Source organism: Coenobita brevimanus, chromosome 55 (assembly GCF_032717465.1).
Source record: "Coenobita brevimanus isolate Jiangsu-jjx chromosome 55, ASM3271746v2, whole genome shotgun sequence".
Taxonomy (NCBI): Eukaryota; Metazoa; Arthropoda; class Malacostraca; order Decapoda; family Coenobitidae; genus Coenobita; species Coenobita brevimanus.
In genome coordinates, this window is record NC_137008.1 from 54,285,206 (window position 1) to 54,311,560 (window position 26,355).

General features: G+C 42.0%; 1 protein-coding gene across 1 annotated transcript in view; it reads left to right on the forward strand.

The window, feature by feature from the left end:
• Positions 1–26,355, forward strand: part of Srp68 (signal recognition particle 68) — a 57,012-nt gene that overhangs the window by 23,037 nt on the left and 7,620 nt on the right. Inside the window, exons 5-10 of the mRNA XM_080273548.1 lie at positions 10,421–10,598; positions 12,383–12,472; positions 15,217–15,366; positions 15,934–16,086; positions 19,857–20,017; positions 25,423–25,534. Of these exons, the coding sequence (XP_080129674.1) occupies positions 10,421–10,598; positions 12,383–12,472; positions 15,217–15,366; positions 15,934–16,086; positions 19,857–20,017; positions 25,423–25,534 (844 nt within the window). The remainder of the gene's footprint in view (positions 1–10,420; positions 10,599–12,382; positions 12,473–15,216; positions 15,367–15,933; positions 16,087–19,856; positions 20,018–25,422; positions 25,535–26,355) is intronic.

Genomic DNA, 26,355 nt, shown 5'->3' on the forward strand with positions numbered 1-26,355 from the left:
CAGGGTGGCCACAAATTATTCATGATTATGCATGTGACACAGTGGTCATGCCATATCATGCATCACTCAGTCTGTTTTATTGTGAGGAAAAACAATAATTATGTTCACAAACCATGGCATAAGTAGATATCCTGTTGCATAGGTTTATAGCTACGTTGAGTGTTGGACAGCTGTTGACTTGTTGTGCGAAAATGTTGAGCAGTCATCATACTGATGGATCATGAAGAGGTAATGGCATACTGTATTTGCATAATGAATGGATATCTTGTATTAAAATAATTGAAATAACAGTGTTATGAGTGTCCAGTCCACAAATGATGTCGGTTTCTTTGAGGTGCTACCTCATTAGTCTGGATAGTTGTGACACAATATCTACAAACATTGATCATCGTTTATTATATTCTCTTTTAAACATTCATGCACTAGTTTTCATACAAGTATTCCGCATTCAGGCCTTCCTTAGCTCCAGACGCATTATACTATTTAACTGCGTGTCTGCACTCACACACTGTTCATCCAGAGGGAGCAATATTTCCTTTATCATGCATGTCTGCCTGTTACCTACCATTATAACACAAGGTTTTAGTATGTGGCCATGACTACGCAAAATATGTCGATGAAGTGGTGCTGCTGGGAGAGTGTAAAACTGCGTATAGTCTACGTGTGTTTGTGCAGGGGGTCTGGTAATACACTTCACCGACTTATTCACACTCCTGCCAAGATGGCAGCCAAGTTTGCTGTTTTGGTGACTATACTGACTGACCATTGAACACACTTTCATCTCCCAGCAATCTGAATCAGGTCTTGTTTTCAACCCATAGACACATTAAGTAATACAGTGAACAATGCAATTTTATATGTAAAGTAAGGAATGATTGATGCACCTTGTCATCATACAGGCTTATACAGTATAACACAGCAAAGAATATGCTGGACCAACGGATGGATAAAGGTTGAGTGCTGCTGGAGCATCCAAGTAAATGTAAGCAACATTGGTGCACCAGCACCTGGATGGTTAAACCAACCACCGTGCTGTAGGCAAATGCCCCCGGGGTCTGAAGCTCTACTTTCTCTGTGTCTGTCTGTCTGTCTCTGTCTCTCTCTCTCTCTCTCTCTCTCTCTCTCTCGCACGCATGCATGCACGCACGCACGCACACATGCACACACACACACACACACACACACACACACACACACACACACACACACACACACACACACACACACACACACACACACACACACACACACACACACACAATTCCGGCCCTTCCTCGTACAATGTTTAACTAGACCTGATACTGACTTCATTATCATATAGCATCACTCCGACGAGATTTTCAGCCTTATCGGTGATCCTGTGTAAATCTACTGGATGATGTGGGATAGCTTCAGAACCTGGGAGTAATTTGCCTAAAGAGCGGTGGAATGTTGCTCATGTTTACTTGGAAGCTCCAGCAGCACTTAACCTTTATCCTACTGTAGTTCCAGCTTATCCTTTATGTGTTATGCTGTATAAGCCTGTATGATGACACGGTGCATCAAACACTCCTTACTTTACATATAAAATTCCATTGTTCACTGTATTAATGTTTTTATTGGCTGAAAACAGGACCTTATTCAGACTACTGGGAGGTGAAAGTGTGTTGAATGGTCAGTCAGTGTAGTCACCAAAACCGCGACATTGGTTGCCATCGTGGCAGAAGTGTGAATAAGTCGGTGAATTTTATTAACAGACTCACTGCACAAACACACGTAGACTATACACAATTTTACACTCTCCCAGGAGCACCACTTCACTGACGTATTTTGTGTAGCCATGGCCACATACTAAAATCTTATGTTATAATGGGAGACAACAGACAGACATGCATAATGCCGCCTGTGTTGCAAGTCATTATATGTCTGTTTATCACACACACACACACACACACACACACACACACACACACACACACACACACACACACACACACACACACACACACACACACACACACACACATTGCAGATGTCATCTACCGTGTTAAAATGGATCTGGACTGGCCAGTTGCATTACTGGACCCCTGCGCAAACAAGGCTAGATTACACAATTTTCCTAGCAACACCACACCGCCGAAATGCCTCTGTAACAGTGAATACTGGCCCGATATTATCCTTGCACTTTCAGTTACAGACAGCAGACACACATAGTAAATCAATTGTAGGACAAAGGGAAGGAGGACCTATAATATTATGACTTGTAATATGTATCGGGCACTGTGGTGGTGGTGACTGTAGATGGGAAGCGAAACGTCATTATGGTATGGTTGTTTAGAGCCATCATACGAGATTCATAATAACCTGGAGTTCGACAATAGATTTTGATATTACGAATATCTGTGATGCCGTGTCCCGTGACGCTGAAAATTGAAAACGATATTCCCAAGGTAGTTAGAAATAGAATAGAATATTTGATAGGTAAGGGAGGACTTGAGGAGAGGTTGGTTAATGGGATGGAATATTAGAAGACCAAGGACATGCTGCAGGAATAGAAAGGATGGGAGGGCTTGACGACTGCTTGGTGTCAAGGTGTGTGTGGAAGTGGACTGTTGTGGAGTAGGAGCGAGTGAGGAGGTGGGCAGGCAGGAGTAGGGACATCACCAACGTATATGATACTGTATTTGGTGTTGGTAAGGAAAATATCCCTTCCTTTGGGTGAACAGTGTGTGAGTGTAGACACACAATTAACAAGTATAATGCGTCTGGAGAGAGAGAGAGAGAGAGAGCGCAGGTGTCTCTCTCTCTCAAATATATATATATATATATATATATACTGTATATAAGGAAAGAGAGAGATCCTCTCTCTCTCTCTCTCTCTCTCTCTCTCAAATAGCCTGTAAACAAAGAGGTTTGTTTTGCTCACACTGTCATAGGTGGGTGATATGGGGCAACTGTCACTGTAGAACAGGGGTGGGGAACATCTGGCCTCCGGGCCATACAAGGCTTGCAAGACTGTTTGATCAGGCCTGAGAGGCAATTCATAAATGCAATTTCATAAACTCATGAATGAATATACATAAATATATGTATATATTTATACAGTATATATTATGTACTGGACTACAGTTGATTTTATGTTGATAATTTTGTATGGCCCGCGAATGATGTTAAAAATATCCTAATGGCCCTTAATAGGAGAAAAGTTCCTCACCCCTGCTGTAGAAGGACACCCCGGGAGACAAGGACCACCCTATCCTTCTTTGGGTCTGTTGTGTCGTATTGCAGCGACTTGTACTGACACCATGAATGCACCAGTCAGTCTGACTGTGTGTTTCTCTCTCTCTCTCTCTCTCACTCTCTTCCAGTCCTTCCTCGTATAATGGGTGACGAGACCTGATATTCACTTCGCTATCATATTGCATCACTGCAACGAGATTGCAGCCTTATCAGTGACCTCGTGTAAATCTATTAGATGACATGGGGTAGCTCCAGAACCCGGGAGTAATTTGCCTAAAGAGCGGTGGTTTGGTTTTACCATCCAGGTGCTGGTGCACCAATGTTGCTTATGTTTACTTGGAAGCTCCAGCAGCACACAACCTTTATCCAACCATTGGTCCAGCTTATCCTTGAATGTGTTCTATTGTATAAGCCTGTATGATGACACGGTGCATCAATCGCTCCTTACTTTACATATAAAATTGCATTGTTCACTGTATTACTGTTTCTATTGGTTGAAAACAGGACCTCATTCAGTCTTCCGGGAGGTGAAAGTGTGTTCAATGGTCAGTCAGTATAGTCACCAGAACTGTGACTTTGGCTTCCAACTTGGCAGTAGTGTGAACAAGTCGATGTAATGTATTACCAGACTCCCTGGACAAACACACGTAGACTACATGCAATTTTACGCTCTCCCAGCAGCACCACATGGATCCACCGACATATTTTGTGTAGTCGTGGCCACATACTAAAACCTTGTGTTATAATGGCAGACAATGGACAGACATGCATGGTAGTGGAAATATTGCTCCCTCTGGATGAACAGTGTGTGAGTGTAGACATGTGATGAAATAGTATACCTGTAATTCGTCTGGAGCTAAGGAAAGCCTGAATGTGTAATGCTTTTATTAAAACTAATGTATGAATGTTTAAAAGAGAATATAATAAACGATGATAATGTTTGTGGATATTGTTTCACAACTATCCAGACTAATGAGATAGCACCTCAAAGAAACCGACATCATTTGTGGACTGGACACCCATAACACCGTTATTTCAATTATTATGATATAAAATATCCAATCATTATGCAAATACAATATCTCATTACCTCTGCCTGATCCATCAGTATGATGACTGCAAAACATTTTCACACAACAAGCCAACAGCTGTCCGACACTCAACGTAGCTATAATCCCATGCAACAGGTTATCTACTTATACCATGGTTTGTGAATATAATGATTGCTTTTCCTCACAATGAAACAGACTGGATGGTGCACGATATGGCATGACCATTGTGTCACATGCATAATCATGAATAATTTGTGGCCACCTTGGTTCAGCCACAAATATATTACAGCAGCTGAGTCACACACTCACTAGACTCAGGTGAACCACGTTTCGAGACACCGAACATCACACCTTCTAACATTTATGCTCAACCACAGTTGTTCACCACATTGTATGACGAACATTAAGACTCCAACATTCATCCAATACACGTTATTCCATACGGAGTTACAGATCACCTCAGAACATCTGTATAATCACACCTTTCACTTTTTTAAATGAAACACGACGAAGTTTTGATACATATGCCCCCACCACCTGTACCCCCTCCCCTCTGTTCCACCTCGCCTCATAGTCATCTCCTGTCAGAAACAATGGGAGCCAATGGCATTACTATTTGTTTTTCTCTCTACCTTCCACTATACATATGTGGCAAACACTTGTATTTGTATGACCTGATAGAACAATGTTTCTGTAGGTACTAGATACTGTAGCGGAGGGGAAGCTCTGCCGGGTCTGCCCATTCACATACTATTACCGCGATGTAAACAGACACAGTGCTGCAACATTTCACCACACACACCATCCGCTGTACTCGTTAGAAGTGGAGGTAACTGTACAACAAATAACCTCATTTAATGTGATTCCTTAAGAGGAAACATGGCATCTCAATTATGTGTTTTTACATGTACTTAACTTCTTTTGAATTCCCTGGTAAAGCTGTTTGAGTATTGTCAGTATGTTGCTGATTGTCATTTTTTTGTATTTTCACTTTAGCTTAGCCTAGATTTTCATCTTTTTTGAGCTTACCTTCTGTAGCTCAGTCACAGAATGTGATAGCATTGTGGCTTTGTGTTCTTTCCATAACACATCTTCATAACCAGTGTAATGTTTTAGTGGTTAAGCTATTGCTATAACTGAGCATTCAAGTTGGAGAGATGTCCAAGTTAAAGTGAAAGGAGTGTAGTGTAGAGAGGAGTTGCAGACGGAACATATATGTGGGCAAAACTGGTTGAATTCTTTAAACCTTGGAATGTGGCCGGTAGTGGTTGCAAAATTTCTTGTAGTACACCTGTTTAGTAATTTTAGTGACTCTTACAAAATCCTTTGAAATGTAGATAATTGCCTAGAAAATGAAATGGCACTTCTGTGCATGAAATGTTTTTGCTCAGCTTACCGTATTTGTGAAGTTATAGTGGTCAGAAGTTTCCTGTTTGGTGAGAAACCATCAGTTACCTGAGTGGGACTCACTACTGTCAAAGTCTGAGTGAGGTGTGAATTAGCTTAATGTATATTACAGGCATACGTCGATATACAATATCCGATACTCCCAGGTGCAATACCCTGGCTTAATGATGGGGGTAGAAATACCACCATGCTCTGCCTAACGATGGCCAAACCCCAGATTAACGATGGGCTTTGATTTTTTAAACCAATTTTGGTGATATTTTAGACCAAAATTATGTGTGTAGGTTGATTTATAAACTGTTTTTATACTTAGATTAATGTGTTTTAGCCATGGTTGGGGTGAACATTGTCATTTTGGGGTACAGTTACTTAAAATGATTTTTTCCAGAATTATATTGACATTTTTCAGAATTTATTTGTTGGTTTTAGTGAATTATTTACAGGTGTTAGGCGTAGGTTAGCTTCTTTTACAGCTGTTAGGCCATTTAGATTGGCTTTAAACTTGTTTTTGGGCTAATTTGGGTGGGTTTTGGACTTGGTTGGGGGGAAACCCAAGGCTGAAAAATGCATCCCATTACTGTACATGTTAAATCTACCCTGATATATGATACCCTGCCTAATGATGGGTTTTTACCTAACCAATTGCATTGTTAAACCGGGGTATACCTGTATCTTGTGTTTAATGCACTACTACTACATTTGATGATTTATTTAATGAGTTATTTGAGAGGAGCCTGTGGAGTCACATGGAGAGACAGACTGACAAATGAGGATGTGAAGGAGCGATGTGGTGTGGATGTGGATGTGATAGGAAGTGTTAGGAGAAATACACAGAGGTGTTTTGGCCATGTGGAGAGGATGGAGAGTGAGAGACTGATGAGAAGAGTGTATGTGAGTGAGGTGGAGGGGGGAAGAGGGAGGGGGAGGTCAAGGATGTGATGGAGGGATGGAGTGAAGAGGTATATGAGAGAGGGGTGTGTGAACTGGGAGCGGGCAGTGAAATGGTGAGGGACAGGGTGATATGGAGATGATTTGTTTGTGGCCACCCCTTATAGGATTAAGGCATCTGGCATTAGATAGATAGATAGGTTTAATCCTTCTTGTTTTAGCCACTGTTGGCCATGCACTCAGTTTTAGCATCAAGGATTGGTTTCTCTAAACAGACTTGGAAGTGGTTATGATGTTGGAAGTTGTTATACTAGGTTAGCACTGTAACCGATATGATTCACCAAACTAGAGTATTTCCATTTTTGCATTTTTTCAGATACCACACTGATGTCAATTTCTACTGTACATATTGGCTTATCAAATGTGGACAGAAGAAATATTAAAATGTCATTTATTCGAGATTTTGTTAATTGTTTATCCTGATTCTGTATGAAAGAGTGGTGTTACCTAGACATTGTTTTGCAGCCTGATAAAGAACAGTCGTATTGAAAACCATCAGAGGTTCAAAATAATAAATGGGTGAACGGGAGAGGAGGAAAAATAAAAGAAGCAAATAACCCTCAATAATGAAAGCAGGGAGTTGAGCATGAGGTATGCTGGCCTACTGTTCAGGCAGCATGTAAGTGTGGTGGCCGTTGTAGGTTTATGTATGTTAATGGGTTATACACGTGCTGTTGATGTAAGCTTGAACTACCCGCAACTGTTTGGTTTTTACTTTACGTAGTCATAATACAGTATTTACATTCACTCTTCTCACTTAGTCTAAATAAAAATGTGATTTACTGCATATAATAAGAATAAGGCAGTAGGTGAGGGAATGAATAACATTTGGCAACTTCTTCTAAGCTCACCTTCTGCAGCAAAACAATCCTTTAGTCAACAGAACACATTACATATAGAACTTTCATATGCCTCTTCATTACTACACTATGCAATGTTTGCAACTTTGCACTCATAAGTAATGGAGAGATGATCAGGTGAAAAGCTGTTGTGACCGTCGTCTGTGGATGTGTATAATGGGCAATCTTGTGTAATGTACCAGGGCTTGTATTTTCATTCAGTGAACGAATGGACAGGCGGGAAACACTAACCAGTATGTCATGTCCCAACACACACACACACACACACACACACACACACACACACACATACACACACACACACACACACACACACACACACACACACACACACACACACACACACACACACACACACACACCTGTGCCCTTCTGCATCCATCAGAGTGCCACATCAGTCTCAGGATGACCAGCATCATGAGATAAGCCATAAATAGAATGTTTATTGAGAAAAAGAATCATTGAGACCTAGCTACATGTTATTGATGCCTAATGACACTGTATTTAACTCTCTTTGTTTGGTAAAAGCCACAACGCCTGGGAAATTACTGAACACCATGGCGTTCGGCTGTAATGAACTATCAGACTTAACGTCAAGGATCTGGCACCGATTAGGTTGTTATATCGAGGGTGTTTACCCATACCCCATTACCCGGTGCATCGATAACTGGCGCTTCGCTAGACCGAACACAAGAAATTGGGGAACATTCCCACAAGCCTGACGTTTTGAATGTCTGTTGCCTTGTTAGTCTGACACCCCACCTCTCCATTCTGATACCTCGCCTCTCCCTAGGTTTGAGATGAGGCTTTCTTAGTCCTCCCATCCTTCCTGCATCCCCTCTCTTCTCTCCCCCCCCATCCCTTCTCCATCCTCCATTTCACACAGTAATGCCAGGCATGTCTCCCTTCCCCTTCCCCTGCCTTCTCCCACCCCTGGTTGTCTCCCTCTCCATCCCCCCGCCCTCCCACATAGCCGCTTGTCTCCCGTGTGTGTGTGTGTGTGTGTGAGTGAGAATGGTGAGTGATTGAGTGAGCGAGTGAGTGGTGTGGTGAGTGAGTGAGTGAGAGAGTAAGTAAGTGTGAGTGGTGTGAGAATGAGTGAGTGAGTGAGAGTGGTGAGTGAGTGAGTGAGAGTGGTGAGTGAGTGAGTGAGCTAATGAGTCAGTGAGTGAGTGAGGGAGTGGGTGAGTGAGAGTGAGACTGGGGGGGGGGGTAGTAGGGCTGTTTGGCTTTCTTGCCTTCTGCACTGTCCCCCCACCCTCCCCCACCCCTGCTTGTCTCCCTTCCCATTCCCCACCCTCCCTCATCCCATCCCCCACCTTCCTCCACCCCCACTTGGCTCATGGCCAGCAGCCTGCCTGGCTGTGTAGTTGACCTGAAGCAGTGTCGAACATCGCACGTCCCATCACCCTACTCTCCTGCGTGTAATGTTTGTTGTGCCATTTTTTTTTAGCAATACTGTACTGTAGTATTGTTTATGAGAATAATAACATTACCTATGGTGTTTCAGTGTCAGTCACTGTTGATTGAGTAAGGTATATGAGAGTTTGGGTTTGGGTCTGGAATGCATCTCTGGCTTTTCTTTCGTATCTTATGGTGAAAATTGCTTCGATATCAGGCGTAGTCGCTGACTGAACACTCCCAGTGGTACACAACACTGCCAGATATCGGGGTATGGATGTACTGTAATTGGCTTTTGCATACCAATTTACAGCTCTTCACAAGATGGTCCATATACAGCTGTATTCTGTTGTCCGGCACATTGATAGCCGGTGCTCGCTGGACCAAACACAAAAAATAGGTGAACATTCCCATGATCTGAACAGTTTGCATGTCCGTCACCCCGCTAGTCCAACACGCTGCCTCTCCAGGCCGACACCCCGCCTCTCCCTAAGTTTGAAACGAGGCTCACCTGGTCCTCCTATCCTCCCTCCATCCTTTCTCTTCTCTCCCCCCTCTGTCCCTCCTCTCCCCCCATCCTTTCTTCATTCCCTCTCTTGTCCCCCTCCCCATCCATCCTCCATCCCTCACCACACTCAGCACTCCCAGGCATATCTCCCTCCCTGTCCCTCTGCCCTCCCCCACCCCCCATTATCTCCCTCTCATCACCCTCCCCCACCTCTCATTGTCTCCCTCTCTCCCATCCTCCCCCACCCCCGCTTATCCCCCGTGTGTGTGTGTGTGTGTGTGTGTGAGTCAGTGAGTCAGCGAGTCAGTGAAAGTGGTGAATGAGTGAGTGAGTGAGACTGGGGGGAGGGTAGTAAGGCTGTTTGGCTTTCTTGTCTCCTTCCCTGTCCCCCTACTCTCCCCCACCCTCCACTTGTCTCCCTCCCCCACCCCCCACTTGTCTCCCTCCCTTACCCCTGCTTGTCTCCCTCCTCCACCCCACTTGTCTCCCTCCCCCACCTCTGCTGCACTGCGAGCTGCCTGTCTGGCTGTTTAGTTGCCCTGAAGCATCTCTCACAACATGTCCCACCACCCTACCCTCCTGCATGCCATTTTTTAGCAATAGTATTTTTTAAAAGGATGATAACATTGTCTATGATGTTTCTGTGTCAGTCTCTGTTGATTAAGGTATATGAGAGTTTGGGTTTAGATCTGGAATGTACCCCTGGCTTTTCTTCAGTATCTTATAGGGAAAATTGCTTTGATATCAGACATACTTGCTGACCAAACACTCTCAGTGGTACACAACACTGCCAGATATCGGGGTATGTGTGTACAACACTTCTTTCACAGTGCCAGGTGATTGTTGTTGTGGGGTTGGGTAAGTCAGCATTATCAATGTTTACCCTGCATGATTTATTATTTTTCTATCACCACTGCCACACTCATGCCCTAACCAGATGACTAAGCCTACCCAACAATATATAAGATACCTCCTTGCTGCATAATGTTGAAGGTTGTTATACAAAGTATCTACTCTGTATTCAGGGCCATCTACAGTAAGGTGAAGGAAGCAGTGAATGAGGAAGAGCACGAGGTATACAGTATGAGGCTACAGGAGCTGGAGGTGAAACTGCGTTTCTGTCGCCACCACCTTGGGGACCGCACTGCCACTGACACCCTACTAGCCATGCGTGACAACGAGGCTCTAGGGGACAAGCTAGATGTGAGTGTTTGTCTTTTCCGAGTGGCATGGGGGTTTTTCTCACATTTTTAGCAGTAACATGCATATTATACCTCCCACAACAGTTTCTTTCTAGTAGCATAGACATTATAGCACCACCACTGACACCCTGCATGCCATGTGTGACAGTGAGGCTGTAGGGGACAAGGTGGATGTGTTTTTATCCTGTATTTTTAGAGTCTTTAGAGATGTTACAACACCTCTTCCTTACTGATTTATTTTGTTATTACTGTGTTGTGGGGGAGGAAGAGGAGGAGGGATGGAGAGAATGGAGGAAAGAAGAGGGAACGGTATGGAGGGAAGGATCTACAGGGTCATTGTGGAGGAGTGTGAGGTGTACAGTATGAGGTTGCAGGAACTGGAAGTGAAGCTTTCATACATATTTGCTTACCTATATATTTATTTATTTCCTTGCTGAGTGTACTACCACCACCATGACTGTTCTTGCCATGTGTAACAGTGACACTTCAGGGGATAAGCTGAATGTTTTTTATTATACCCTCTTCACCTTGATTTGGATGCTGGAGAGGGACATTCTCATATGGTGACTGTTATAACAAGGCACCTCGCTGCCGAGTTTATCAGACATCCCTCAACCCCATCTCTTCCTGTGAAAAGAGGATGGTGGACAGTAGGAGAAAGGCAGCTTCAATCTTTAGGCCAGTGGGTTGAGGTCTAGATGAGCCTTGGGCCACAGCAGCAAAATGACCCAGAAATAATTCATTGATAATACAGTACCATCCATCCATCATCCAATCCTGCGTCGCCCCATGAGGAACATAGGAACCCGGGGCTAGGCAGGTTGGTCCTGACATTTAAGATGAAAGTGACCAGCCTCACTCATCACTGAGTGGCATTACCTGAGCAGTAAACCCTAGTAACCCCTTGGATATAAACCTACACAGGCTCAATCTGATTGGAGTACCTTAATTACTCACTAAACCACCAGGCACCATAATTTGGTTATGTGGTTGCCACCAAGCATAGTAAATGGTTTCCTAGTGTACAGGAATCCATTTACTATTTGGCTTGTCACTCTTGTAGAGTCACTCTTAGGCAGAAGGAAGAGGGAAGAAAGGAGAAAGAAAGACAGAAGAGGGAGTGTAAAGTCATCCGTAGGCAGAAGGAAGAGGAAAAAATGAAGGAATGAAAGACAGAAGAGGTAGGAAGGAAGAGAGGAAATGACAGACACCCAAAGCAGCACTACATCAAGTGAGTGGATGGTGAGTGCCCACACCTACCACCAGTATTCTTTCACTATTGCTGGGGACAATTATACCTGTATAATTGTTTGTATAATTGATGTTTACTATTTAAGTCGCCCTCCTTATTCATATAGATAAGCTTGTGTCATGATTTTATGGCTTGAATAGTGTGTGTGTGTGTGTGACCCATCACATTGGGCATGCATTTAAATAGGTCTTCCTCTGTCAGGTTTTTCACTTTTCTTGTTTTCCCATCCCACTTTGAGATGGGAAAAAGGTCAGAATGGTGATCCCCCCCCCCCTCCCCAATAGATAGAGCATGTGATACTGTTTTGCACTAGTTTAACTAAGGTGTTGATAACTTAGGTTATTAATCACTCTCCATTTCACTGTATGGCTGACTAAATCCCCCTCTTTAGTTCTCCTTCTGTCATGTTTTCCTTTTTTATTGCCTTCTGGATCCTACCTCATCCTATCATTTGGTGGGGGCATGGAAATAAAAAAGAGACCATGATGATGATGATTATAATAAGTTGTAATAATGAATCTGCTCTCCCACAGAATCTGCTGGCTGCAGCACGAGAGAGACAAGCATCCACTCTTAGTGAAGTGACTTGGAAGGGTCGTATCTTAGCAGTTAAGCATGAAAAGGTCAGCAAAATGTTTTCTCTTTTTTGTGTCTTTTATGACTTGTTCCCTCTTCTAAGTATTGAATCAGTGATGATGATGTAGCATCTCATCTTTAGTAATTTACATGTATTCTGCACATAGTACCTTAGCATCCTCTTTTTTGTTATTGGTGCAGTGTGTTGATATTAAAGTGATAAAAGCAACATCAAAGAGTGTTAAGGTGTAGTATATAAAATCAGTCACATAGGAAAGGGTGTTGCAAAGTCTGCTGTCTGCTATACCACATCAAATACTGTACAGTCAGGCCTCGCAGTACATTTGTTCACTATGTGATAAATAACAAAAATGATGAACCAAGTTTTACTATAATGATGGCGAAATAATAAAATGATCGTGAATTCCCTAGAACAATAATTCTTATGGCTGTGTATAACAGTTTCATGCATACTCATTTCCTTCCATGCAAACTGACAGTCAGCTGTTTCAGCCAAGATGGTCACCCAGTGTTTATATTTGCCGTGATTATCGCCCTTTTGTTCCATTTCATGTGTACAAGGCCATTGACTCACATTATCACCAGATACAATAATAGTGCATATGTACAACAAATAGTGCAGTGTGCAATATTAAGGGAATTGATAACTTTTTGGTGTGAAATACTGAAACTTGTGGCTGGGAAATCAAGTTTGACAAGGATGCTGTCCCCTGTGGAAAGGGCACTGAGGGCAGGCCTGAAAGGTTATTTTATTTTATTTATTTTTTTAATAGATTTTAAGTTAAAATGGTCATAGTCTGTTTTCGTATTCCCATTGAACCCGTGTTCAACCCTGCTATATGATAAATCACTATGCTGTGGTTTTTCACTGGATATAACCGTATCATATAGAGAGGTGTGAGTATAGGCCATAGTGATGAATGGCAGGAATTATTTAGTATTGTAATCATTGATATATGGGAACGGTGATGGTAACAGATTAAAACTTGGACTATGGGAATGGTGATGGTAGCAGATTAAAACTTGGACTAACACTGAAATTCTTTGAAATACAATGAACTCTTAATTATCCGTTGTAATTCAGCCAAGCCCTACGCCAAATAACGTGAAATGCCAGATATTGCATAGTACCTCCCCAATCAGCTCAGCATCCGGCGTTGAGCTGGATATTGTGGCATTATCCATCTTGACCCTGTGTCCTAAAAACTTTCCCGTGAGTAAAAAATGAAAACTAAACATATCTATTCTATTCTATATACCTAGGCTGCTTCCCCCAAGGAAAGGGAGGTAGCCGAGACAGGACGACTCACTCTCCATTTACTCATCCATTCAAACACATTTATTCGCATCTTAGCCCCAAAGGGGAGAACGGACAGATCCTCACCGCATCACACCGCACAAGGGTCAACTGCGCAATGCAATCAGTGACATCCACAGCAGGGCCCGACAGCAGAACTGGTTTACCCCTGCCACATCATAACAGACCCATCCCCTTACCCACACCTGACCTGACTAGCTGATCAGACCAAATGCGGGAGAATATCCCCTCAGGGCTGCGTCATCACTTATTCATTCACAATTTCTCTCCATTTATTTCTGTCACGCACAGCTAAACATAAAATACAAGAAAATAATGATTATGTGGTAGGTGGGGGCACTCACCATCCACTCACTCGATGTAGTGCTACCCTCAGGTGTCTGCCCTTTCCTCTCCTCCATCCTTCTTTCCTTCCATTCTCTCCTGTCTTTCTTTCCTTCATTCTTTCCTCTTCCTTCTGCCTACGGGTGACTTTACACTGCCTCTTCTGTCTTTCTTTCCTTCATTCTTTCATCTTCCTCCTGCATGTGGGTGACTCTACAGTGAGTGACAAGCCAAATGGTTTCCTGTATACCAGGAAACCATTTACCATGCTTGGTGGTAACCATGTAACCAAATTTTGGAGCCTGGTGGTTTAGTGGGTAATTACAGTGCTCCAGTTGGATTGAGCCGGTGAAAGTTTATATCTAAGGGGTGGTTGGGGTGTATTGCTCACATAATGCCACTCAGGGATGAGTGAGGCTGGTCACTCTCATCTTAAATGTCAGGACCAACTTGCCTAGCCCTGGGTTCCTACGCTTCTCATGGGGCAACGTAGGATTGGATGATGATGATGATGATTCAATACAGTAATACAGCACTGGTTGGCTGCTGATTATGGACCAGTTGATACGCCCCAGCGCTGGATATGCATAGAACAGCTGTTTATGTCCCGTTTCGGTGCCAGACGTTGCATAATTTCGCCGTATAATGCTTGAATAGAGCCAAGCCAGCAGTGCCTGACATTGTGTTGGGCTGGATATTGTGACAATGGATAATTGAGAATTTACTGTAATTTTTTCATGTCAGTTGGTTTCCACTGAAGGGAAATGACACTTGTTGCCAAAACTGTTCAGAATAAACTTTTTGTTTGCTCTTTGGGTGTTCAAATATGTTAGTATTTATTTTTAGGTTCTTAACCTTTGCTGGGTCGAGTCATTGTACTATAACTTGTGTAAATTAGATCTCATGAGGCTTGCAGTTTGACCAGTGCAGACCTTCATTTTGCTTCATATGAGCTCTGCAGCACAGCAAGGATTAAGAGTTTGGTGCTCAAATAAGTCTCTTGTCTGTCGTAATTACCATTTAGTATTTTCTCTTGTTTAGCACCAGACAGTATTTTTCATTATTCAGCTTAGAGAAGCAGCTACAAACCAGTATAGCCAGTCACTTATGACGAATATTTTACATTAGGTTCGTTTATTCCTTCTGAATGAGGGTTTAATCCACGAGGAGCTTGAAAAGACAGTTGATTCTGAAGAACGAGTCAAGATGTTGGACAAACTGCTGATGGAGTGTAAAGATGCTATCCAGCTGGTACGTGATGACCTCAAGAATGACCCGGTAAGTCATAGATTTCAATTTAACAGAAATATAAATAACGTACTTTGTTGAAATAGATTCATTGTAGTCACACATCTCACTCTGTTGTCACAAATATGTATAGGGTGATCCAGGAAATGTGTGAACAAGTTCAGGAAGTTATTCATGGGCTAATTATGGATATAAAATGAACAGGTACTTATAGTTAGTATCAGAATAACCTCCTGAATTTAATCACGTATTTCCCTGGGTAAACCCCCATTGCTTCATCTTCACATCACCCAGAGGTCATTCATCTTTCGGTCAGTATATCAGAATTCAATCCCAAAATGCACTACTGTACATAATGCACTTGACACGGGCTGAAACAACTCCATTGTGAATGCTGAATTGTAGCAGTAAATTAACTGTAAAATATGATGCTAGCCCATAATTAGTGTTGTGTAAAGTATGTATAGCTATAGCATTGTCAGCATCTACCACAGAGCCATGTGGAATAAGGATCAAAAGAATGAAATTTTAGGTCAAATTAAGAAAAAAAGTCTAGTGTTATACAAATGGTCTCTCAGACTTGTTGACATTTTCCAGACATTTAAGCCTCGTCAGCAAGGGGGTGAAGGTCCTGTATCGCCACTGCACTTTCTGCACACTTACCTCTCTTACCACCGGCTCAACCTAACTGTCCTACGCAACATGGCCCTCACTCACACCTATCAGAAGATTGTTAATGGTGAAATGCAGGTAACATAGTGCCTAATGGTACTGAGGGGCAGGAGTGGGAATGAGTTATTTGATTGGAGCATGTGGAGTTAGGTGGAGAGCCAGACAAATGAAGTTTAGGAACATTGTGGTGTTGATGTAATGTTGCTGGTAAGTGTTAGGTGAAGTACACTGGTTGCTCAGGTTGAGAGAATGGACAATGGGAGATGGACTACTGAGAGTGTTTGTGAGTGAAGTGAGGTGGGAGGAGTGGACTGAGGGTAAGATGCAGGGATGGGGTGGAGGTACTTGTTATAAATGGGATGGCATGAGTTAGAGGGAGGGCAGAACGAAGGTGGAGGATAGGATGGCATGGAGATGATTTGTTTGTGGCCACCCCACCTGGGATTTAGGTAGATAGATAGAAAGATGGAAACCTAGAAATTCAGGTAACATGCATAACAGTAGTGAGTTGTATCGTTTATAAAGGCTCCAAAATGCTTGAATGCGCGAGCCTTGGTCACCTAATGGCAGCTGCTCAATCTCAGGCTAGAAACAATTATGGTTGTATTTATATGTGGCTCAAGGATTGTGTGGATTGAAAGTTGGACAACAAATGTGGGCGATTGTGTGTGTGTGTATATGCGCCAATGCAGGATTGTGCAAACAGAGTGAGAGAATAGTTCTGGACAAATGTGGAAGCGTGGATGGAAAAGTTTGAAAGGAATGAGAGTGTTTTTGATTGGAGATATGAATGAGAAAGTAGGGAATGTAAAGGTGGATGGAATAGTTCAGAGTGGGGTGTGCCTGCAGAGATGGACGAGAATGGCAGTGTTTTAGTGGACATTTGCACCAGAAGGGGGTTGATGATAGCCAGTACTCTCTTCAGGCACAAGATGATCCACAGGTATACATGGCGAGTGATGAGAAGGGTGGGTGGTGAACTGAATGAATGGAAAGCAATGATTGGTCATGTGTGTGTGGGTGATAGGATGAGAAGTTGTGTAATGGATGCAAGAGCATATAGTGGTGGTGGTCAGAATCAAGGTCCAAATGAAATGGAGGAATAGAAGAAGGGAAGGACAGGAGGAAGCAGTTCATACAAGGAGGGTGGAAAGGTTACAAGAGGACGGATAAGAGGCAGAATATAAGAGAGAAGTGGAGGAGCAATTGGGTAAATATGTATTGGAGCAGATGGGGGACGTGGAAGATGGGTGCAAGATATTCACAGAAGAAATCTGTGCAGCATGTGAGGTGGTGTGTGGGGTGAAGAGAAGATGAAAGGGGGTGCAAGGAACAGCATGGTGGAATGAAGGGGTGAGACAGGCTGTGGTACAAAAGAAGAAAGCATATAGTGACAGGATGAGAAACAGGGGTGTGGAAGAATTTGAGAGACAGAAGAGAGAGTTATATGCAGAGAGGAAGAGAGAGGTGAAAAGATTAGTAAGAGAGTATAAGAAGAGAGTGGATGAGGAATTTGGAAGGAATTTGTGTAAAATGGAGGGACTGTAAGAAAATGTTCTGGAAAGAGGTAAAGAGAGTTAGACAGGGTGCCAAAGAAGTTAGCCAGGGAGTGAAAGATAAAAATGATAGATTTCTAGTGGACAAGGGAGAAAAAGTGAGCAGATTGAGAGAATACTTTAAGGAATACATAGAGAATGAAAGTAATGTGAGTATAAGTGGTTGGGGAATGACTGGGAGAAAGGAGGAGGTGGGAAGAGAGGAAGAAATCAGTAGGATGGAAGTTGTGGAAGCAATGAAAAAAGTCAAAACAGGGAGAGCCCCAGGAATTGATGGAGTGTGTGGCGAAATGCTGAAGCATTGGGGGGAGAGATAGTAGTAGAATCGACGTGGAAGATGTGCCTGGGAGGAAGGTAGAGTCCCAGAGGATTGGAAGTCAGGTATAATTATCCCCCTGTACAAAGCAAAAGGTGGGGGTGCTCACCATCCTCTCACTCAATGTAGTGTTGCTCTTGGGTGTCTGCCCTTTCCTCTCCTTCTCCCTTACTACTTCCCACCTGTTCTGTCTTTCTTTACATCATTCTTTCCTCATCCTTCTGCCTTTGGGTGATCTACACTGAGTGACAAGCCAAATGGTTTCCTGTACACTAGGAAACCATTTACTATGCTTTATGGTAACCATATAACCAAATTATGGCACCTGGTGGTTTAGTGCGTAATTAAGGCACTCCAATAGGATTGAGCCGATGAAGGTTTATATCCAAGGAGTGGTTGGGGTTTATTGCTCATGTTATACCACTCAGGGATGAGTGAGGCTGGTCACTCATCTTAAATGTCAGGACCAACTTGCCTATACCCGGGCTCCTGCGCTCCTGCTGGGGCAATGTAGGATTTGATGATGGATGGATGGATGGACAAAGGAAAAAGGGAAAAAGAAGTGTATGGTAATCATAGGGGCATTTGTCCCCTTAGTGTAATAGGGAAAGTATATGGTAGGATACTTACTAACAGAGTTAGGAAAATAACTGGGGAATTAGTTGGAGAAGAACAGGGAGGTTTTAGGAAGGGAAGAGGTTGTGTACTGTAGATCAGATATTCATTCTTAGCTCTTTAGTGGAAAAGTTTCTAGAGAAGAAAAAGAAGTTGTATGCAGCCTTCATAGATTTGGAGAAAGCATATGACAGGGTGGATAGAGAAGGATTGTGGAAAGTACTAAGAATATATGTAGTAGATAGGAAGTTGTTGCATGCCATGAAGAGTATGTATGAGGGAGCTAAGGCTGCAGTGCATGTGAATTGTGAACTGAAAGAATTTTTCTATTTGAAGGTTGGGTTGAAACAGGGATATGTCATGTCTTCATTGTTCCTCAATCTGTATATGGATGGGGTTATAAAAGAGATACAAGGTGGGGCAGTGGATAGTGGAGTGGCCCTAATGAGAGAGGGCAGTGTTTGGAAACTCCCTGTACTGTTGTTTGCAGATGATACTGTGTTGTTAAATGAAGACGAAGGGAGCTGCAAGGCATGGTGGATGAGTTTGAGAGTGTGTGTAAGAAACGGAATCTAAAGGTGAATGTAGGGAAGAGTAAAGTTATGGTTTTCAAGAGAAGTGAAGTCAGTGAATGTATAGTGAGGTTGGATGAGGAGAAAATGGAAAATGAGAGTGCATTTAAGTACTTGGGTGCTGTGACGAGTAAGGATAGAAGTTTATAGGGTGAAGTGCTTGAAAGGGTACAGCAAGGAAGGAAGGTTGCTGATTCCTTGAAAGCAGTGATTTAGAAACAGGGAGGTGAGTATGGAAGTGAAAAAGTTACCGCATGACAGTATTGTGATACCAGCTCTGATGTACGGGAGTGAAGCTTGGACGTTGTTGGAGGGACAGAAGTCTAGAGTTAGAGCAGTGGAAATGAGCTATTTGAGAGGAGCCTGTGGAGTCACATGGAGAGACAGATTGACAAATGAGGATGTGAAGGAGCATTGTGGTGTGGATGTGGATGTGGATGTTACAGGAAGCATTAAGAGAAACACATTGAGGTGGTTTGGCCATGTGGAGAGGATGGAGAATGAGAGACTGATGAGGAGGGTGTATGTGAGTGAAGTGGAGGGTGGGAAAAGGGAAGGGGAGGCCAAGGATGAGATGGAGGGATGGAGTGGAGAGGTTTATGAAAGAGCGGGGTGTGAGCTGGGAGCAAGGCAGTGAAATGGCAGGGGACGGGGTGACTTGGAGGCAATTTGTTTGTGGCCACCCCTTACAGGATTAAGGTGTCTGGCAGTTGATAGATATTTGTGTACAGTACAGTATAGAGTTATAAGTCCAAGCTGATGATTGATACAAATTTGTTACTGCTTCAGGTGGAGGAGGGCAAGAAGTCCCCTAAGCTTCAGGACCTGGTGCGACTTCAGGAGATCATCATTCAAAACCTGAAGGAAATTCTAAACCTGCCAGGCCTTGAGAATGATCTGCAGTTGCAAGAAACCATTGAGGGACAAATTCCCTTCTATCAAGCACACAGGTCAGTATTATTTCTCATAAAAATGAAAACAGGAGATGTGTATGTGAGTTAGGCAGACGGGGAGACTAAGGATGAAGTGATTGGATGGGGTGGAGAGAGTAATGTTGTGAATTGGAGGGAAGGCAGACTTATAGCAGAGGACAGGGTGTCATGGTGGCAATATTGTTTGTTACCACCTTCCTCCTTCATTAACCCCTACACCGCGGGCTTGTTTACCAATAACTTGCGTGTGCCGCGGGGTTATTTGGGCTCCGACAGACTCTCAAAAAATATTTGCCAAAAATCAGTTATTAGTCCTAGAATAATAAAATTACATATGCTTATGGCACATACCTTCAGCTTTCTCCTGGAATGATTGTTGAGCCTTCGTCGGTTACCGTAGGACTTGTGGAGACCTCTGAAGTAGGGTAACAAAGTCTCCACTTTACACTTCCCGACAACCCGTAATATGATTACCACAGCCAGATACAAACACTATAAACACTATTCTACAATTTTCAAGTAGTTTGGGATCCATACTAAAAAAAAACCCACTGTGAAAGCAATGGAAATTACGAGCGCGTCTGATCGTCGCACTGGCACTAGTTCGCTCATGGTAGTCTGTCATTTATTATTCATAAAACCCCTCACACTTTATATTTCTATTACTATATAACACTTATATATATCTACAGTCTTTATCCATAAGTTTCCTTCAGTAGTATTAGTTTATTGTCACTGTAGGGATTCAATTTCTTTCAGTAAAATACGTAGCATTCACTTTCTCGTCCTGTATACTGGCATTGAGAGTGAATGTCACTTTCATCTTCACTCTCATAACTCATAGCATTCAGACATGCTAGAGTGAAACTTTCACTTTCATTACTCCTAGGGTATATACTCGTATTCTTATAATAATACTCATTTACATTTCTATTTACGTTCTCTATTTTATCTACGTTATTTACATTTCTATTTTATTTACACTGTGTTGTGCACTGTCACTTGAAATAACTTATAAAACTATTTTCCATTGTTCATGTATATTTACATTCATTACTTTCACTTGCTGTTTACACATTATTTACACATTATTTACAATTCCACTTGCACTGTTTTACTCAATAGAAAGATCGTAGTCACTCTTTTATCAATTGTCAGCCCTTTACCTCTTTCCACACGAGGTTTAGTAGGGGGTAAAGGTCACAGAACCATTTGCATGGGGGTGAAAAAAGGCCTTGAAGTCAGCAAGTTGAAACATACGTCCTCTCACTTCGGAAGATGAGAGTACACTGATAACGCAGGGGCAGCCTAGAGGCCTGCTTTAGGGGTTATTCAGAGTTACCAATATTACTTCTTGAAACAGCTAAGTCTAGCACTGATATGATTGGCAGGAAATCTAGACAATACATTATAAATTTGGTAGTTCCAGGTGAATGTAAATATTCTCCCTTCCCTCCTTACATTTATATTTATTACGAAAATAGATTAGAGGCCTACTTAGGAGATATATAATCAGAGCTACCAATGTTAAATCTTGAAACAGCTTTGTGTAGCACTGTTATGATTGGCAGGAAATCTAGACAATACATTATAAATTAGGTAGTTCCAGGTGAATGTAAATATCACTTAGGCTTCTCCCTTCTCTCCTTACATGTATATTTATTACGAAAATAGATTATACGGCATATTTCAAGGGGAAAAAAACAGCGAAAATTAGCTAACGAGTGCACGTGAGGTGTTGTCAGGTGATAATTAGCCAATTCCAGGTGTATGGCACTCTCACTTACCTGATTTCTTTCTTGTATATATTATTTGGTATAAGAATACGACATAGGGCTTATTTCAATGGATGAAATCAGTGAAAAATTCCAGGGAAGATTTACTTAGCGTAGCATGGCCGGGCAGGCGAGAGCATAGGGTAATGGAGGGGGGGTAGGGAGGGGAGTCAAGAACGGGAAAAAATGGCTAAATTGTCAACAATGGATGGGAGTACAGATGAGATTAGGAGTGCTGACTAGTGTTGGACATTGTCAGTACTGATAGATGATACAAGCCCCCACTTGAAAGCCCGGGTGAATTCAAAATAACACAGAATCACAAAAGCGACGCCCCGCGGTATGATCCCTTGCTCCCAAGTGTCACGAAAGTGACGCCCCGCGGTTAAGGGGTTAAGGGGAGCAGACGGTTGTTACTTATGAAGGTACATTTGTTTTTCTTATATTTGTCTGATTTTTTAATATGTTTTGTTACTTTATATGAGCAGTAACATCCCAAAGTTTGAGTAAATTTGATCGATTAGTTTTTATAGAAAAAAATAATACAGTAATCCCTTAATTCACGCAAGCTTTTTTCAGGCGATTTCAGTTATCCACAAATTTTTTCTTACAATAATTAAAACATAAAATTATAGTATTCAAATAAATAATTTTAATATATGAGAGAAATAAAATATAAAAATGCCTACCGGCTGCCCGTGTGTGTGTGTGTGTGTGTGTGTGTGTGTGTATTTACCTATTTGTAGTATACAGGAATTGAGCAATGCTTGTGTTGTCCTGTCTCCATATCCACATTTATCAAGTCTACCTTTACACACATGAATGTTTTTCTCATGCACCACCTCTTTGTCTAAGTCGTTCCAAATATTTAAGTATTTACCTAATATACCTAATTGTGATATACACGGAATGTACTATGCTCGTGGGTTTCTGTCACTGTTTGTCAATAAGTCGAATTTAGCTTTAAACTCGTTTAAGTTTTTAGACTGCACGATCTCTTTGTCCAGGCTATTCCATAAGTCTATACTTCTGTAAGGAAAGCTATATTTCTTGATATCCTTCAAGCAGCTTGACTTTTTCAATTTCATTCCGTGTCCTCTTGTTGCTCTCTTATCCCATACAAACAGATCTTCTTTGTCAATTTTATCTACTCCCTCCATGGTCCTGAACACTGCAATCATGTCTCCCCTCTTTCTCCTTTCCTCTAAGGAAGGCAAATCCAGTTTTTCCAGCCTCTCTCTGTATGACAGGTCTGTCAGACTGGGGACCATCTTGGTTGCTGTTCTTTGTATTCTCTCAATCTTGTTTATATCTTTCTTTTTGTGTGGGGACCACACTACCGCTGCATATTCTAACCTGGGGCGGATCATGGCCACTATAAATTTTTTCATCATCTCCTCATCCATATAATGAAATGCTACTCTTATGTTAGTCAAGGGTTTATAAGTCTCTCCAACTATCTTGTTAATGTGCTTTTCTGGTGACAAACTATCTTGGACCAGCACTCCCAAATCTTTCTCTTCTCTCCTTTTTGTGATTTTGTGTGTGTGTGTGTGTGTGTGTGTGTGTGTGTGTGAGGTCGGTCTAATGCATGTGGTAACACACCAAAGCAGGCTCGTAAAGTGATGTCACTGCCAGAGAAAGTTAGTGTTGGACAAACTTAGGGAAGGAATGTCAGCAACAGTTCGCCGTCAGGACGATTCCCTGTCATTTATGTACATACCAGTTTATTTAGCAAGTACAGTACACTAGTTTTTTACTTATATGAGTTATAAAATCCCCCTGAAAATTAGTTATTAAAGTATTAATTAATCAATAATAAGTATATTTATAGAATGATGGGGAATCGTCCAGGGTGCGAATTGTCCTGACCGGGAATCGTCCATGTTTTGACGGCAAATTGTCTCGGAACCGTGTGTTTGGGGTGAATGAGTCAACTGTTCATACAGTAAAGAAAGCAGAACATAGCATACGGGAGGCAGTGAGGGCTAGTGCACCAGACTGTGCTAAAGTGTCTCCACCTATGCCAGTGCTTGTCAGCTTTCAGTAAGTGTTAAATTTCTTACATTTTTGTAGTTTTTCATACTTTATGCTAGTTTATTAGGTGTATGTAGTGCATAAACAGTATTATTCAGATGTAATACACTTAATACACATGCGTAATTATGTGCACACATGCACAGAATGTATATGCAAATTTACCACATACGCGAAGGGTCTGGGAACGTAACCCTCGCGTAAATTAAGGGATTACTGTATATGCATAAAATGTATAAAAAAAAAGAGACGCGAGAAATGGGAAACCAGGGGAAGTGTGTTCATCTGATCTCTGTGATATTTGGTAGATTTACTTATAAAACCTTCATTTTTAAATTGCCCAAGAAGTTTTTTAATATTCTTCACCGTTGCTGAACAAAAAAATTCCAAAAATGCTTATGTATTTATCCAAATTTTTATCCCCTTTTTGCCATGTTCAAAAAATCATCACAGTCTTGTTTGTTAGTCACTGACAAAAATATACGCCCAAATATTCCCTTTTCATTCCTCGTTTTGTAGGTATTTTGCTTTATGTCTTATGTTCAAAACTAATGGAGTTATATCACTCCAAAGGACAATAAGTTTAGTTCCGAGATATCACTCGTTTTCTGTTGACTTGCAGTGTCTGTACGATTAGAAACAAATTAGGTACTTTTTTTTATTTTATGAGTTAGGATTAGGGATGGTTATGAAGAGGTAGAGGGTGATGGAGAAGACAAAATAGGAGAAAATGACCTATAAGGTTGGGGGTTGTCAGGTGAGGTGGCAGTGGGGGTAGGGGGCAGGTGGCGATGGTGGAGAAGGAATTGCTACTTCCAAAACGTTTTTCCCTTCAAAATGGCGCCAAATTCTTCTCTGCCACTTTCTGGCATTGCAGTAGCTTCTTAAATGGTCATCCCATCTTCAAGAAGAGGGCAAAAACTATAAGAAATAGCCAAGATTAGCACAGACTGAGAACAGGTTGAGACCAAGGCTGGCACGTTTCACCCCTCCCAGTGTCATAGCTTCTTTGGACTTTCCCATCTTGCTGCCACCCACCAAACACTCACACTCCCATTGCCAGATGTATGACACAATTTTTGCAGAAAAAAAAGGAAAACAGTTGGAAAAAAAAGTGGTCATATTATGCACTGCATAGAAAAACAGAGATTTCTGCAGGGAAGTGACCTCAAAATTGGAATTACAAAATAATTTTTTTGAAGGGGAAAGAATTGTCGTACGGCTGCCAAATTTTTACAGAGAACGAGTGATATACTCATGGCTATTTAATGGGATAACTTTCGCAAAATGTCTTTGTCAGTCGAAATTCGGTCCCTGCTGGCGTCCCCCCCTCCCCCCGGCTATAAATAGGTAGATAGACATACTTGCCTTAACTTTCCTTGATTGGTGTCCTTTTGCAGCTTCATTCATTTAGCTTAGTAGCAGAGAAAGACATTGCTACAGCTTTGCACTCTTAGCAAATTTTCATTATTAGCATTATATTTTAGTGTTAAGTGTTTGTTATATCAGCATTCAGGATAGAGAGATGCTAGTTTTAGTCCAAATTAAAGTGAAGACATTACAGATAGATATTTATATGTTATTGCTTATTCAATTATTATTCCCCTGCAGGTGTTATTATGTGGCAGAGAGCTTTGTCAAGATGGAGAAATGGCCTGAGGCATTGGTGCTGTATGAGAGAGCCTTAACCCACATCAAAGCTGCCCAGAAAAATCAGTTACAGGTAAAAAACAAATCATTTGAGTTATTTGAAAGCAGCATGTAGAGAGAGAAACAGATGGAGAAATGAGGACGCCATGGATTCAGGAGCTTTATGGTGTTGACGTGGATGTTCTGGAAAGTGCTTGAAGTACCTTGAGATGGTTTGGTCATGGAAAAATGTAGAATGCTTTTTTTCCTTCTTTCTTTCCTCGTCTTTCTGCCTATGGGTGACTTTACACTTCCTCTTCTGTCGTTCATTCCTTCATTCTTTCCTCTTCCTTCTGCCCGTGGGTGACTCTACACTGAGTGACAAGCCAAATGGTTTCCTGTACACCAGGAAACCATTTACTATGCTGGGTGGTAACCATATAACCAAATTTTGGCACCTGATGGTTTAGTGGGTAATTATTGTGCTCCAATTGGACTGAGCCGGTGCAGGTTTATATCCAAGGGGTGGTTGGGGTTTATTGCTCATGTAATGCCACTCAGGGATGAGTGAGGCTGGTCACTTTCATCTTAAATGTCGGGACTAACTGCCTAGCCTCGGGCTCCTACGCTCCTCATGGGGTAACACAGGATAGGATGATGGATGGATGGATGAAAGATTACCTTGATGAGTATATGTTAGTGAGATGAAGAGGGGAACTGAAGATAAGGTGGAGAGGTGTATATGGTTGCTTGGAAAAAATAGTGTTAGGTAAAAAAAAAAAAAAAAAAAAAAAGTGTCATTTCAGGACAGAGTGGATGAACATTCTCTCATCCAGCACCCACTCAGAATCAGTAATTGATATCCCCTAGCAGACAGAATCATGGGTGAGTGAATGATTCATTCACGTCAAGGTG